Genomic DNA, 17,175 nt, shown 5'->3' on the forward strand with positions numbered 1-17,175 from the left:
TCAAACTTATTTTTGGCTTTAAAATTTTTAATTTTTAATAGCAAAGTACATGTCATTCATATATTATATAAAAAATTATCTAAAAAATCGTTTCTCTTGTAGTCATAATTGGAATATGTCGGAAATTAAATAAAGCCAGGTTTCATAGTTAAACTTGAAAAAGTTCTCAGATAATATCCAACCATTGCAATCAGTTTCAAAACCAATAAAGACCGACTAGTTCAGATCGTTTATAATGGTAATTATACAACTCTTATGCTAATTATACAATTGTACTTAAAAAGGTGGCCAGGATTCAACCGGACACGTATCGAGACCTCGGAATTGTTTTTCGATTCTAATAGCTAAATATTTGTTAATTTTGATCCATTCGCTCAGATTCAGTGGTCTTATATAAGAAAAGTATATAAATTTGTACTTCTTCTTTCGTCTGTTTCATTTGCATCGAAAATATTGTCATTTTTGCCAAAGATTTGTGCCGAAAATAAAGTAAAAAAGTGATCTTGTGTAATTTGTGTATAGTTTTTATTTGATTTCGATCGATTCGATTTGCGTTTTGGCCTGGTTGGACTAACAGAATACTGGGGAGGAATATCAGTTTATGCTTATATGGGGAAAATATGACTAAAAATATACTCATTCATGTATTATAAACTATATTTTATTAATTTGACTTTGGACTGTTGGTTTTGTTTGGTTTTGGCTTACAAATAATATTAACTTAAGATTAGACTGATGATAATTGATGATCATTTTTTAAACCTACTTCACGGTTTTTAGTCGAATTCAAAAATACGATAGCCAGTTGGATAGATAGAAAGTGCATACAGTTCGATACAGTTAGGATAGATATTAAAACTTAGAACTAGGATTAGATTGGCTTGCTAGCGACTTAGTGTTTTGCTTATTTACAATTCTTGACAACAAAATAATTTCGAAAACTTAAACTACGAGTATTTACAATTCTGGACAACGATATCAAAGGTATAATAGTGTGTAGATAAATAATAACAAGGTCGGCTGGTTCGGCTTAGGAGTGGGCATTGCGCGCCATGTGAACGAAGAGTCCGACCGGACCGTCGCACTTTTCGCCGCACATGTTGCACTTGAAGACGTCGTCGCAACTGTGGTAGCCCATATGGATGGTGTACAGCACGGCGTCCTTGAAGAAGATATCACAGTACTTGCACTCGTAGATGGCTCCCGCCGCCGCCGGTGTTCCCGATGCCGGGGCCACTGAACTGACGTTGCCGTTGCTACTGGCATTGCTGTTGCTACCGTTGCTGCCGTTGATGTTGCTGCCGCTGCCGCTGCCGCTACCGCTGTGGCTGCTGCTGGCGTTGGAGCTGTTGCCCGAGCTGGAGGCAGTCGAGCTAGCACTGGTGTTGGCCTGCGGCACATGGGACGTTTCCATGGACTCGTCGGCCGAGCTGGTGCCCGAGCAGTGCTCCTCCGGCAGCTGCTTGTGTCCGGCAATGGGTGAGGAGGCAGTGGGCATGCTGCTTGAGGGCACCTTCAGCTGCTCGGGGGATGTCAGAGCCGCTGATTTCATTTGCAGCAGAGTGTCCAGCTTCAGGACACGGCCCTTGCGCCGCGAGGCGGTCGAGTTGCTAATCAAAGGCGTGTCCTCCTCCTGCAGTTTCAGATTCATGGCCAGAGTCTGCTGGCTCTCCTCCTCCTTAACAGGTGTGCCCTGAGAGAGATCCATGGCGGAGTCCACCGACTTGCGCTCGTACTCGTCGTCCTGTTCCTCCTCCTCGTTGTCGCTGGTGGGCTGCTGCTGTTGTTGGAGCTGCTCCCGCATCCTGGGCGACAGCTGGGCGAGAACGGCGGCCTGTTGCTGGGCGGCCAGCATCTGCAAGTTGAGGTTCCAGTACGGGAAGAAGGCCATGTTGCGGTTCTGCTGCAGCAAGGTGGCGAGCGGAGGTAGCAGGTTCGCCGGGCTGGGCAGGCTCTGATCCCCGCTGGCAACACTCTTGCTGGGTGAAGCCACCATGGGCGGCACTGGCGAGGAAAGAGCCGGAGCAGCACTGGCCTGGGACAGAGGGAATCCCTGGAGGGCGGCGCTCAACTGGGAGGTGGGGGGAGCTGGCACTGCTGCCTGAGGCTGCGGCTGGGGCTGCTGTTGCTGAGGAGCGACGGCTGCCACATTGGGCTTGCGGCTACTGCTTCCCGACCCACTGCTTGTTGCTCCTCCGGACTTGCTCTTAGGGCCACGTCGAGTGCCGTAGACATCGATAACCAGTGAGGGATTCGGGGTTCCGTCCTCGTCCAGCACCATGCCGGGCTTGTGGCCGTACTTCCGCAGATGCAGCTTGAAGCTGTGGCAGTACTTGGTGGCGTAATCGCAGTCGGCGCACCGGTACTGGTACACCGAGCTGTGGGACTTGCGGTGCGAGTTGAGCATGGACTTGTTCACGCAGGTGTAGCTGCATTTGTCGCACTGGAAGGGCTTTTGGTTCTTGTGCTTGCGGATGTGGTACTCCAGGTGGTGCTTGAACTCGGTGACGAAGGGGCACTTGGAGCACTGCAGGATCTTGTCGGGCTTCATGTGGGTGCGCGTATGTGCCCAGAAGTCCACCTTGGTGATGGCCACAACGCCGCACGTCTTGCACTTGTAGTTCTTCATCTTGCCGTGCGAGTTGTAGATGGGCATGCGGATGTTGGTGTCGTCGTCCTCCGACTCGGCCATGTACTTCATGTCCTCGCTGGAGTTGGACATCTGGTCCTGCTCCTTCTCGGGCTCCATGTTCGACTGGCTGGACTTGGCGGGCGACTTTGGCGGTGTCACGTCCATGGGTGGGGTGAGGGCCTGCAGTTTCTCGCTGGTGGTGGAGGTTACCGAGGCAGCGGACGGTGCTGTCGGTGTGGGCTGGGGACTGGGCCGCAGGCTGCCGCCGTAAAAGTGCTGCATGGGATTGGGCAGACCGGGCGGCGTCAGCGGATTGAAGCCACCCATCAGGTGGTGGTGATGGTGGTGCTGCTGCTGGGCCGCCTGGAAGTGCTGCTGGTACTGCTGTTGCTGCAGCAGTTGCTGCTGGAGTGTGGCATCGAAGTGCTGCAGGCTGTTCTGATCGTTCTGGCTAGGAGACGGTGTCATGGCGCACAAGGTATCCATGGGCTGCTGCTGTTGCTGGTGATGTTGCTGCTTGAGGAACTGTTCCAGCTGGTTGCCGGGGTTCATCGGCGAGGGTATGGGCGACTGGCGGGGGCTGCTGGCCAGACTGTTGCCCTCCAAGTGGTGGCCCGGCTCCTGCTTGATGTTGGCGGCAAACATGCTGCTGTACCAGGCGTTGTGCTGCTCGTAGTTGGCCGTGGATGTCGTCTCCCAGTTCTGCATCTTGGCGGCTCTTGACGGCTGTGGGAGAGTGGAGAGAGGGAGAAAGGGGTGGTTAGTTATTGCGCCTGCGTCTGAGTTTTTTTTGCTTCTTTTCTCTTTTTTTCTTCTTTTTTCCCCTCTGTTTTTCATTTTATTTTTTCCTCTTTTTTTTTGTTATTTTTACGGCAGCCACCCTTAAAAATTCGCCATGGTGGGACACCCCCCTGGCTGTTTGAGTGACTTTCAGAACAAAATGGAGAACTGGGACAGGGGAGGCAATAATATCCTTTGGATTCCACGTACCGTTCACTGGCCGTTGTATGTGTGATGATGATGATGTGTGTGAGTGTGTGTGATTTCAAAATATATTCCAAATACGCGGAGTTTTTTCAAAATGTTGAAAGTGCGTGAGGATGTGTTGTCGCTGGGATGGCAAACTCGTAACTGACTGAGGAGTTTCTGCCGGCATTGGCTTATATACGGGTCAGGTAGACGGGCGCACGCGCCCAAGGATCAAATGCCGCGCGACCGGGAAAAAGGTGACGGAAAGTCAGGTACAGGTCGCGGATAGCGGATCACGGCTAGAGGATTGCGTGCTTGATCCATTCTGGATTAAAGACGAAATTGGTGCGAAACACAAAAAAGTACGCTCACTTGGATTTGGATGATCCGGGAGCTTAGCGCTAGCCAGCTTAGCGGCTGCGACTCCGAATTTCCCTCGGTTTTCTATGTGGATTAAGTTGATCGCTTACCAGCGATATTCCAACCCACTGGAATATCTGCGAAAGTAGGCGGAGCAGGCCTACTCACCCATTTGCTAATAAAAAGCAAAAAGGATTTAACTAAATTAACGGATCAGAGGAGAGAAACACAGCTGCCGGGTTTAAATGGCATACAAGTATGCCAAGTTTTAGGCCTTAATATTGCATCTTTTTTTATAAAAACTGCACTATTTATGGTTAGAAAATTCATATATATTTTCAGCAAACCATAAAAAATGCTTTATTTTGCAGAATATTACGTTCCAAAGCCATTTCATCTTGATTTGCGCAGTTCCACAAATAACTCGCCCCTTTACATTTCTTTTTTTTTGCAATTTTTCGATGCATTTTTGGCCAATTGTTTGTGCTTCTAAGTAAATATTATTAAAAACGCAAAATGTATAGGGTGGTTGGTTCTCCGTAGAAAGGCTTAATTGATGGTACAGGAAATAGAAAATATACTTAAGCTTAGCATATTTATTTAGTTTTTCTTTTGTGGATATTTTTAAAGGAAAGCCAAAATTAATTGGTCTCGAGTGTGAGAGTGCAACAAAGAGAATTTTTGCATATCGTGTACGCTTTTTTGTGCGCTACACCCAACAACAACAGCAAGAATAACAAGAACAACAAAGCCAAACTAAAGGCCAAGTGTAAAATTAATATTACGCCGGCTACAACGCAACTATGGGGCACTGTAAGGGGGACGCGCGACTGGCGAAAGGAGGCCCAGCTAGTGCATTGAGGCAGAAGCCAGGCAACCGAAACTGCAAAAGTAAACTAAACATGTGCTAGTCGTTTTGCCACCAACCAACCTCCCTGCCACCCCCACCCCCACGTAAAAATATAATGAAAATTGCAAAAATGGAAAAATTCACGAACGCAGAAAATGCGCCACAAAAAAATGTTTTTCTGAAAAATGTCTAACAAAAAAAGAGTGAGCCAAGAGAAGGATATGCCAAGGAAAGTGGCAGTTGAGGTCTTGAGTTTGTGGCTCATTTGGGTGGAACAACTTGTTGTGTCCTTTGGGTCGTGTCCTTTTACTTTTTGGAAATCTCCCTGGCTGGCAAAAAAATGCATCTGCAACTGCAACTGCAGTCGAACTCATTCAATGTCATTTGGGTTTATAAATAAATGCCATATAATATAGAGATTTTTATTTTTATGCGCCTAACAAAGCCTCATCAGTTCTTTTTGTCAGAAAACATTAAGGCTGTCGTCCCCCCATCCGAGTGACAATCATTTCGGCCCGTCTATGAGATGACTGTCTTGTGATGAGATCCTAAAAAAACATCTCGAAAATCATACTATTTGCATTTGAAATTATATTTTTGGCAAGGGATAAGCGATTTGCGACTTGCGATTAAAAAATTGCAAACGTTGACTTTGAATTATAGTTCGATGTCTAAATTTAAATTATTAAAAAAAAGCAAAATAGCCAGAATGGGGGGGGGGGAAATGCATTTTGGGGAAGATGGGGCGGAAAGGCGAATGGCGAATAGAAATGGTAAAAATGGTCGGCCAGGAGGTATGAAGAAAAAATAACATGAAAGTCGACATGTAAACAAATAAAATTAGCTGTCAGGCTGGGATGGGGGCCTGTGGGAGTTGGGGGCCAAGCAATGCAATTCTGGGCAGAATGCAAAAACAGACAGAGCGGGCAAAAAACAAGTTCACCCAAAGATGATCGGCCGAAAGCCAGACAGATTTTAAAATATTGTTTTAGAATTTTTGCCGAGGCATTTTTAGCAAGTGATTTATCCCTGAAAGTATTCGAAAATATACTTTTTTTCTTCCTGGGCAGTGATATCAGTTATTAACTTAATAATTTTTAGTTAAGTTATGAAAATGTTTTTGTAATATTTTCCAAAATCAAGTCTATATTCATGCATACCCCAACATTTTAAAATTTGCCCCGCAAATAGATCCTACATTTTGTTTATTTGTTTATCGGTGGGAGGAAAGCTAGCGAAGCTTTCGAACATTTCTACCTGTATGGGTTTTTTAAGATTTATTAAAGGCTAACCTGTGCCGTTGTCTGCTTATGGCTTATGGCTAAGGCCCTGATAGAAATTTTTGTGATGGAGATTATATTATTTACATACCTTGGTGTCCTCCGAACTAATTTTCCAGAAGTGGATCCAGAAACGGGAACTGGGGAACTGGGGAACTGGGGAGCACTGCGCTCTCAGTCGCGGATTCTCTCACTCTCTTTTTGTACACTTGACCGCGGCACCGTTAAATCAACACGCACACAGAGGCTGCGATAACAGTGCGTGCCAGGGGGGGCGAGGTGAAATGGGGAGCTCAAATGCTCCTTGCCTGTCGTTTTTGTCTATTTTTTGGCCCTCTTCTTTTTAGCTTGCCTTTTTTTGCGCGGAATTCGCGCATGTGCGGAAAATAGTCTTTGGTAAAGTAAAAAATAATCCCAAAAACTCAGTCTCAGATTTTAGTTTTTCTTTTTTGTTTTTGGTCTTAAGCACGTTCACAGTTGTTTTGCTTTCTTAACTTTTGGCAAGACTTATTTTGGTAGCAGTTTCGTTATCGCACTCGTCCTTTGGTGTGATTTGGCTTGTGGATGCTCCTTGTCTGGGGCGACGTTCGCCTTTTTCGAATCTCAGAGCACGACTGACGGTACCCTCTGCTCAACTGGCGCTAGTCATAGACAAAATCAACTCCGGATAGTGCACTCAAGCACTCAAATTCCTACTCAAATCACAAATCTCATTTGGAACGAGGAAACAAATGTCAAAAATGCAGCAAAACACAGCACAGACCCGAGACCCGAGAGCTGAGACCCTCAGAGAGCGCTCAGTTGTTACAGGAGAAGCGGAGAGCATCGCATCTAAAAGAAACGAAACTCACTCAAAACGGATGATGGTGTAAATGAGCTCATTGCGAGTGAGTTGAGCGATGAGCGATGCCCCAACCCCCAAAGAACGGCATCCCCCATACGGCTCACTCACCCTCACGCGCTCTCACTCGCTCTCCGGCAAGTTGTCGTCTAGTTTTCATCCTTTGGGTTTTGGTCCACGCGCTGCATTTTCTGATTCTGGCGCTGCATTTTGCGGATTGCAGCTGCTCTTTGGCAGTGTTTTTGGGAGCTTCGCTTCATTATAGATTATTGATTTTTTGGCCAACAGAGAGAGGGGCTTCCTGGGTGGGGAGACGAGAGGCGCTCGCCTTCGCCAATTGTTTTTCGGGCTCCTGTGCTGGAACTTTAAGCCCAGACACATTAGCAAGTTAGTTGTCTGTAATTCGGGCCAACTGATTTGACCGGGGAGATTTCCTGTTGCTTTAACAGATTTGGCTTACTCCGAAAGAGTGATGCCAAAACTTAATAAGTTGGAAGTTCTGAAAGAATAAGTATTTCAAGTTCGGGTTATCCTTGAGGGTCATTTTTATAAAACATTTTTTTTAATAAGTTCTTTATTAATAGGGAATATATGTATACTTTAACTTTCTTTAAAATAGGTTTTAGTTAAAAACTCTAATCATAAAGATCTAAGCAAGTCTGTTTAAGCTAGACCGAATATTATTAGCATTTTAAGTTCGGGTTATCCGTAAAGAGGATTTTCTTATTCTAATTTTGTTATAAATGTAACATACATATATGTTATTTCTTTCTCCGACATAATTTGCATCGAAAACCCAATTAATATGGAATCTTTAAGATAAACAGCCATATTACGTATTTCGTTATAATTAGAATGTTTGCATCTATTGTGTCCTGCGAGAGGCGGTGACGGAAAAGGGAAAATTTAAAGGCAATATTTACAAAACCAACGACTGCCCAAAATGCAAACAAAGCCACGTCGATATGCAAATGACACAACTTTGCCGCGAACACAGATATGAACATTTACAGATACAGATACAGATACACTTTCGCAGGACATGAAGAGGAAGCTGCAGGTAACCCGAGAGACTGGCCTGTCAATGACGAGTCAACCGGATTAGAAACTGCAACCGGACTTAGTTGTGGATTAGGATGCCGCCGAAGAAAGGATTAAACGGCGGACGCTACCTGATCGGCCTCGCCTCGTCCATTAATCCGCGAATCCGAAGAAGTAAGCGACTCGCGAGGCGACTCAAACTAGAGCAGATTTAAAAGCGATTTAAATTTTGGCATAATCCAACATTACGCAGTACGCAGGATCATCGGGGATCAACGGCGTTGATCCGGAGGATCCAGTTAGTCCCGGGCGATTACCGAGCACTGATCAGCCGATTAGCGCTCCTTGAGCTGGCGAGCGGGCGTGGAGCACTGATCCGCGTGCTGCAATCCACGCCTTACGGTCGAATATTTACGGAAAGTTATGTAAAGTTGATGCCGAAGGTATTACGTAGGCCAAGGTCTTGGCCAACTGTGACCTACTGCCGCCACGCTTGACCTCTTAATTGGGAATGCCTATGATCGAGATAGGTGCAAACACAAACATGCTCAAGGATCGCTAAGGATCATTAAGGACCCTTCTGTATATGCAAATGCAGAATGATCTTTGACCCAGCCGCCTTGCCATAATATCCTTAAAATCGTTTCTTTCTCCTGGGGAGGGAGGCTGGCAACATCTGTATTTTGGTGTCTTTTGAATCTCATCTCCCATATGCAAATATCTCCCTTCAATGCTCATTGATTCAGACAGGATTTTGAGGTTGACCGAGTTCTTCCTTAAGAGGTCCTTAGGGCAACCTCATTAGGGCATCTTTTTTGTGTTTTGATTTGTTCATCATCTTGAGTTTTTAAGCGGATTACACTGTGATAATGGTTAACCATTTTACTTCAGTTTTTAGTTGCCAATTTAGAGGTTTTTAAAACAATAGTTTCTTTAAAAATCTAGCTAAAAAAAGGTCATATATTTAATGTTCTATAATATAAAATACATTTTTATAGAAACTAAGAAAATATAGACTAAAAAATATGATTTTAAAAGATTTCCATAAATATAAACAACAACTAAAAACACTGGCTTAAGACCCGCGACTCGCCTGACACGCAAATGTCCCTTTTTGCATAAATCAAAAGTGCAAAGGGTCTCGTTCCGCCCACAATCCTGCGAGGACACGGAAGACAGAAAGCAACAGAAACCGGGAAATATTTTTAGCCTGAAATGTTATGGCAAAAGGACGAACAAGCAACCGAAAAATCCTTTTTTAGCCCGAAATGAACTCAACTGAAGGATTAAAAAAGGAAACTAGAGCAGGGACAGAGACTGGGCAAATAGTTGCTCTAATTTTCATTGTTTTGCCTAATAGTTCCACAGTAAAATTAGCTGCGCGGTAAACAAAAGCGTGAAGGACAACGGCAGGACATGGAAGACAATCGATGGATGGATTTTCTGCCAACACGCCACGGTATTTTATGAGGGCGACTCACTTTGCATCCCGGCCAGCGTTTCGTCTTGGTTTCGGTTTGTTTCTGGTCAGGTAAGACCAAAAATATTAGGTCTTAACAATGAAAGTAGCTGGAAAATCGCCAGAAACTTCTTTTCAGTCCACCCACCCAGGACACGATATTCCGTCCGAACTATACCAGATCTCTAATGGTCATTAGGCCGGGTCTGTCTCATTCCGCTCTACTTACAATTGTGCCCGAACTTTTGGCCCAAACTTAAAAAACGGCCCACAAAAAACGCACTTCCGCGTAAAGGACAACCGTCCTTTTTTTTCAATAATTTCGACCATAAAATATTTTTTGTTTTTTATGGCATCCGCCAGTTGGAAGTTGGGCAGGTAGATTTCTTCGGTTTTTAGTGATTTTTTTTTGTGTGGGTGCACCTTAACCCTTTCACCATTAAGAAAAAAGTGCATCCTGAGAGTGTCCTTGGTAGTTCCTTCGAATCGTCCCGCAATTTGTTCGCTCTGCGTTTTCTCTTCTTTTTGTTTCCAGCTAATGTCTTCGCCTTTGTGTTCTTTATGACGCCTCGGTTGTGTCTTTTTTATGGTGTCCTTTGTTCACATTTGCATGACCAATGTCTATGTGTGTCCTTACCGTGTACTTCCTCAACCCTTTTGCGGACGGAAAAAATGGTTGGCTGTGTGAGGAAAGGGTTAGAACGAAACTCCAAGCACTTTTTATGAGGGAAAGTCTTCTCGGAACGGGTGTACTTGTAATTAGCCGAAAGGGTTAAGTTCTGGATGGTATTGGTATCTGGATTCTGGATGGGTTTATGTTTTTATGTCACCTACAAAGGTTTGTAGAAGCAAAGGGTTGAGTCTAGAGTTTTTATTTAAAATAAATTATTTACGGCTGCAAAATGCAACTGGATCTCTCAAATGAAACAGAATTTTCAGAGTATCTATAGGATTTATTCCATTCTAAATCCTGCAAGGATCCTGTTCATATATTTTATTTGGCGCGATTACGCTCGTAATTCGCTGGATATTATGGCCACTAAGTCGCCATCGAAGTGAATCCATACAAATGTAAGACCATTGTCCATTGTCCTTCGAAAAACGTGGAAACGAATAAAACAAAATCCAGAGCTTAGGCAATTGGCATTGAAAAGAAGCGCCAAATGGAAGAACATCAGCACCCACCCCGGTGATCCTTGGACGCACAGGACTCGGTCATCTAATCAGTCCACGCAGCAGTTACACATTTTCACACTTTCGTGACCCCTGCGGTGGCACAGATGCCGATCGGGGGTTGGCCAGTGGTCAGTAGCCATTGGCCAGAAGAGGAGTAGGAGATGGAGATGGAAAGCTGGTCGAAATGAAACAAAACAAAATAAAATAAAATTGAGAACGCGCGCGCCAATGCCCTGACCCCTTGTCAGCGTCAGGCAGAGGTTAAAATTAATGCGAATAATGTGAATGTGTCGGGGAAATTGCATGAATTCGGGGTCACGGCTAAGACGCCTCAAGGAGAGTCACACACATAGGGGTGGCTAGGGTCAAATTTATGGCCCGGCATTGGAAACTGAAAACTGTAACAGTCGATCCAAAAACAAAAAAGGATTTTTGCAGATCAAAAATTTTCGCCTCTTTGTTTTGCATGTTTGAGAAATGGTTTTTGGGTGGGTAGGGGTTGGGGTCAGCTGGGTTTTGGAGTGATTTTAATTGACCATTGGTTGACCCTAGCCCGGAACTCGGCACCCGGACCCTATTTGACCTTTTTCCGTCTTGATATGCGAAAATAAAATTTCAGCATTTAAATAATTTTTCATTGCGCCTATTGAAATCGAGAATCTTTTATTGCAAATGTCATTTAATTGTTGACCCCTGAGTTTCTCACCCGACTGACCCAAAAATGTAACGTATTTTTGCCTCGATTTTTGAGTCCTGACGGCAGCTGCGCAACTCTCTTTAATTTATAACCGACTCAAAGCTTATTATTGTATGGCCCAAAGAATTAGCTAATGGCCCACCCACACAGCCACCTACACACACGCATCAAATTCTGGTAATGGCCAGGATAACTAAGCCGGAAACATACGGCGCAAATGCGAATAAAAAATTGAACTTGCTACGATAAATATGCGAGTCTATTAGTCGCACAGTCAACGTTCAACTGGAGGCTTTTAGTCCTCGGAATTAGTAATTCTTTTTCTAGGATTTGTCGGCCATCAGGACGATTCCGGCTCTCTTTGGCCCAAGGTGTTGATGCCAAAAACAAAGGCCTTGGGCCAACTCTGGGAAAAGGATAAAGTGGAATATTTTATTTTCTAATGAAAGCGTTGAAATGAAAGATTCGAAAAGAGATTGATGGGCGATATTGTTCCCTATATTTAAAGTTCATATTATGTTTAAGTTGCTGGATAAGGTATTATTCATTATTCTGTATTATTATTCAGTATTATTCAAAAACTTAGCCAATAAACGGCAAACATAGCCACGCTTTTGTGAAAAACAGCCCGCCTTAATACTTGACACTTGGCCTGCCACGTTTCTCCCATCCTGATATCCTTCTTGCCGTTGGTACTCCCCTGGGCTCACCGTTATACCATTCTAACGGCTAGTGTCTAAACGCCACTGTCATTTATTTTCGTATTATCATAATGAGGACTCGTATATTTTTATGTGAATTTCTTTCTTTTTCTGCCAGAAACATTCGCCAGCAAAAACCAACCACCCAAAAAAAGCCAGTTCTTTCGGAAGCCACCCACGCGTAAATACATGCATATGTACGTAAAGGTATATGTATGTCTGTTAGATGGTATGGATGCAAGTCCTTGCTATTATGCGATGCCTCGTTACTTGTAAAAAAAAAACAATCAAATTATTAGAACTATAGTTCAGATCGTTTCGGTATTAGATCTAAACTATATCTTCTGTACATTTTATTATCATATATTTACAAAAATATTTTTCATCTTTTTCATACTATTCTTTGTCTTCTTGTTAGCCCCAATAATATTGAAATTCCATAAGAATTGTTTCTTTCTTGGAAAGTCGTGCAAATAAATATTGTTTGTCTATAAAAAAAATATTTACATTTTGGAGAATTACTTTTTCTATTTGTTCGCACTGATAAAAATTACAATGCTCGGTTTTGTTTGCGGATTTGGTCAATCAACTTTTTTTCGTTTTATGGAAAATTTTTCCTCAGATAATGGAATATTAGACCCAAATAACAATGTATAAGATGGAAAATTTTTTAGCTTAGATAAGTAGTTTAAGGCGGATTAAAAAAAACCTTTTTCGACTATATATTTGAGAGCCTGCATTTCATTGCATACTTATGAGGGCTATGGAACAGCCAATAACGTTCTACGACTGTGCCATTCCTATCAGCGTCCATGCAAAAACTAATTCCACATAATGGACCAATCTACATAAAAAATCTCCCGTTCGCTTCGTCCTCCGCCATCCCTGCCCAGCAAAAAATCGATGAGGGGATAGGGAATGAGTCACAAAAGTTGCCACCCCGCATAAATTTCCAAATAATGTAATGGTAAAAAAAAAAAAAAATCTACGAGAGCAACCATCCCATGAGGAGGCGGGAATTGGTCCAGCAAATAGAGTTCGAAATCATGAACCATACAAAATGAAAATCCACCCTCGAAAAAAAGTTGCCAACGATTTTTTCGTTCGTTTTTATTTTCTTTCGCTTCTTCCCCTTTGTTTTGTTTAAGTGGGCAAAAAAGGGAAATCGAAAAAAGCATTGAGTGGGTGGCTGTGTGTGTGAGTGGGGTGAAAAAATATATACATGTGTGTGTGCGATAGTGGGTGGATGATTGCGGCACAGAGACTGTGTTTCGCTTTGTTTGCAAAACAATCAAAAGCTAACTGAGTCGCCATGTTCATTCTTACACGACAAAAAAGTATGAAATCCACACTTCATCATACAGAAATCAGTTAAGATCAGAAAAAGTATTTAAATTTAATATGTACCAAAAGAACTATCCTTGTTTATCTTAATAACTTGTCTGATATTAAAAACTAATATGATCATTTGATTTTTTTCCGTGTTACTTTCTTACCATCTCCTTGACCATCTCCCACTAAATTGTCCTGTTGACATCGTTGGCGACATTAAATATTGCTAAGCGTTCCTTCTTTTTCGCTACAGCACACTTTCTCGTCCTTTTTCGGCTCATTTCAAGCATATTTTTATGAGCCCTTTGTGCAGACAGACCGGGAAACAAAGTTGGCTCGCTTGGCAGGCACGGCAGCTTTAGTTTATTTTTCAAACGTGTGCCATCGACCACGCCTCCCCGAACAACGCCCCCAACACCAAAACTGGTATGTGCAAGACGCTAATAATGTGGCTGGACGGCCAAACTGAGGCAGGAAATCGCAAGGGTCCATATGGCAGGATTACCTCAGTCCAAAGGGGAGGACAATTACGACGCGAATCATGGGCCTAAGATAAAACTGGTCAGAAATCAGTTTCAATTATTTTTAAGCATAACTTTAAGAAAATTATTCCATATTTTTTAAAACGATAACAGAAACTCAGATATTATATTTCTCGAGAATCCAAAAATGGCCTATGTAGATTAACAAATTTTGGTGTTTGTTGGGGTTTGTTAGACAAAAGTCTAGCAGACCCCAGCAGATAGTATTTAAAGAATAATAGCTTGAGATTAGTTGATCCAATCAAGTGATTTTCACCACAAATTTGGGTATCTATATAATAAAGTTTCTACACAAAAGTCAAGCAGACCCCAACAGATAGGATTAGAAGAATAAAAGTGTGAGATTAGTTGATCCAAACAAGTAATTTTCATTATTATCTGATGAATGAAGGGAACAACAGATTCTCTCTATTGAATTCCTTACATGCGCTACGAATACCAACTCCATCGTGGGTATATTTTGGGTGGGTATTGAAATTTACAATTTGATTCATAAAAACCAACCATTTACAAATAAAAGTGTATTCAATCTGAGGCCATGGTCAAAGTTTCCTATTGTGATATGGTTTTTGTTTGAATTTAGGAGCCCACAAAACTCTACGCCTATAAACCAACAACACATTGACAAATAACGGAAATGACAAAACAGGATCATACATATGTACAATACATACCAATATGTATATATATAAAAATAGAGAACACATAGGGCCTCTAACCAGCCGAATTCAAACGACAGCGAGGAAGATTTTCTGCGTTTTTCTGCGAACCATCAGTGGGTAGGTGAAAAACCCACCCACCCACAATTCTGAACCCACCGACAGCCTCCCAGACCCCTATTCCCACATGCCCAAAAATATGCAACATTTTTTATATGTTTCTGCTTCACAAAACTTTTGCGCAGGCACCATCATAAAATTTTTTCTACCCGGTACTTATAGCTTTAAAGGGTATATCGTTTTACTTCCAATTTGTGTAATATCAGGAAGAAAGTCCTTTCAGTTGCAATTTTTCAGGAAACTACTTTACAATTTATTAGTGGAATAAAAAAAGCTTCAACGTTTTAACATAACATCCTGGATAATTATTCAATGCCCAGTTATTGTTATGCTTCATGTCATCATCGGGTATCTTATAGTCGGGATATCCTGCAAGCCGTTGTTACTTGTTTTCTGCTGCTGCTGTCACTTTTTTTGCCGTTATTGTTGCTGTTGTTGCTCCGCTGTTGGTTTGTGGCCAGGCTTTTATGTTGGCCTTCATGTGTGTGTGTGTGTGTGTGTGAGAGGGTGTGTGAGTGCTTTTTATGACCCAATATGGCCGCCACAGAGCGGCGTACGTGTTTGCTTGCCCGTGTCCGGTCTCCGGTCTCTGGTCCGGGACCTCCAATCTTTCCCCAAACCCTGGCTTTTGGAGGCAGTGATGGCAAAGACCTATCCAAGACGCAAAATGTTTCCTCACAATATAATATTTTAAAAGGGAGAATAGTTCACTGTTGGTTTAAAAGTTACTTAATACAAATCTTTTAATGATCTTTTATGAAATTAAGACTATTTTTTAAGATCTGCTTATAAATTACTACCAAAAATACATTAACTCCTTTTCAGCGGTGGCTCAGACTTAATTTTAGGCTTAAAATATAAAGAAAAGAAAAATAGCTTCGTTCGCATCACTATTTCAAATGCGGGTTTATGAATTATATAGATTTTTATGCGGTCGCATATTATTTTTGTTGCCTTTTTTGTTTCTCCCTTTTTTGTGTTTGCCCAGACTCCGAGCCTTGCCTCCTTATTTCGAGGCAATAAAAATGTCTTTTTATGTGTACGTTTGTCTCCAATCCTGGCACAAGGATCTCAGTTTCGTTTTCTCCATAATGGCCGCCTTCGGCCGGGATGTTTATGAATACGCTTCGACATCTCGCCGCTCCCTGTGTTTTATGTGCCAAGCCAGTGCCGCAGCTTTTATTATTGCCATTTCCATATATACATACACATATATATATTACACTCTCCATTTTCTGATGTGTTTTTTTTGTCTCTGCTCTAGCTGCTCCTGTCGTTTTTGCATTAATTTCATATTTTGGGTATGTCAGTGTATGTGTTGAGTTTTTCTTGCCACTGCTGTTTATTTCGCATAAATAATAAATATTTTTGGTTATTGCGTCTGCACAGTATTAATATTATTTCCAACATAGGTATACCCATACACTTGCACACAGTTTGGCATGCGTGCATCCTGCGAACCGCAGGACTCATGGCCGTGAGCTTTAATTTCGGTTCATTTCTCGTTATCAAAACACTGTGTTTATGCGCCTGTATTTGTTTTTATTCCATTCTGTGTGTGTGTACGCCTCTGCATCTACTTCCACTGTCGTAAATATTTGCAATTAAATATGCCAAATATTTACCAGAATACATACGCACAATCTCTCCCATGCAATTCCCTGTTTAGCCCATTTTTGACGTTTAATATCTGCGAGATGTGAGCTTTGAAAAATGTTGTATTAAAAATTGTATTACTTTCAACAATATTTTAGTCCTAACTTCAATATTTACATTTATGTTAAAGTTGAACCAGAGAAGGAATAAGTTAAATATTTTTGAGCTTACTTATAAATAGTAGTAATATACGAAATAAAACGTGCCATAACAAAAAGTTCAGACAATGTACTCAGCGGATTACATGCCTTGACTAATCGGAATAGTTTTATTAGTTCATATCAAATGATTATCTGGAATTTGATAGGGATATAGCCACGCAACTCAGTGTTATCAGCTTGCACTTAAGAACATTAAGAAAAGCATTGTTGTTTTATCAACTGGACTTAGGGGATTACTAATCGGAGGTCGATGGCTTCAAAACTAAAACCCACAAAATACAAGGCGCTGAAATTGGTTTCTAAGTTTGCGTATACGTAATATATTACGCATACGTAGAAACTCTTATTTTATTTATTATAAAAATTATTTTCAGGCCAATTTCTTCAAAAATATAATAGTTTGAGTATCTTGTAGCTAAGCCCTCAGTATATATACAACACATATGTACATTGTACATACATTATTTATGAGATCTGAGGTATTCACTTCGCTGAGAATTTGAACTCAAAATTTACCCACACCTTTCTTTGTGAGTAAGTAAAGCAATGAGTAACTCGGAACTGCTGATATCCGTCATTACTTTGTTATTTTTGAGAATCAAAGCGTAACATCCATATAATGGTGATCTTAACCGAACCATGAATTCCATACAGGTTGGATTACAGGTGAAGGTATCTGATGGTAAACTTTTGGAACTT

At 42.1% G+C, this 17,175-nt stretch overlaps 1 protein-coding gene across 2 annotated transcripts; it reads right to left on the reverse strand.

Moving 5' to 3' along the window:
• Positions 1 to 511: 511 nt before the first annotated feature.
• Positions 512 to 6,756, reverse strand: LOC6507966 (protein hunchback). 2 transcript variants are annotated; one of them, XM_001954211.4, is made up of 2 exons: positions 6,183 to 6,756; positions 512 to 3,358 (listed from the first exon to the last, which is right to left on the reverse strand). In XM_001954211.4, exon 2 carries the CDS (start codon positions 3,338 to 3,340, stop codon positions 1,031 to 1,033), a length of 2,310 nt encoding a protein of 769 aa, XP_001954247.1. In that variant the 5' UTR covers positions 3,341 to 3,358; positions 6,183 to 6,756; the 3' UTR covers positions 512 to 1,030. The 2 variants fall into 2 exon arrangements, with proteins under 2 accessions (XP_001954247.1, XP_032311829.1); XM_032455938.2 differs by lacking the exon at positions 6,183 to 6,756 and adding an exon at positions 3,623 to 3,791.
• Between the last annotated feature and the right edge of the window lie 10,419 nt (positions 6,757 to 17,175).

Source organism: Drosophila ananassae, chromosome 2L (assembly GCF_017639315.1).
Source record: "Drosophila ananassae strain 14024-0371.13 chromosome 2L, ASM1763931v2, whole genome shotgun sequence".
Lineage (NCBI taxonomy): Eukaryota > Metazoa > Arthropoda > Insecta > Diptera > Drosophilidae > Drosophila > Drosophila ananassae.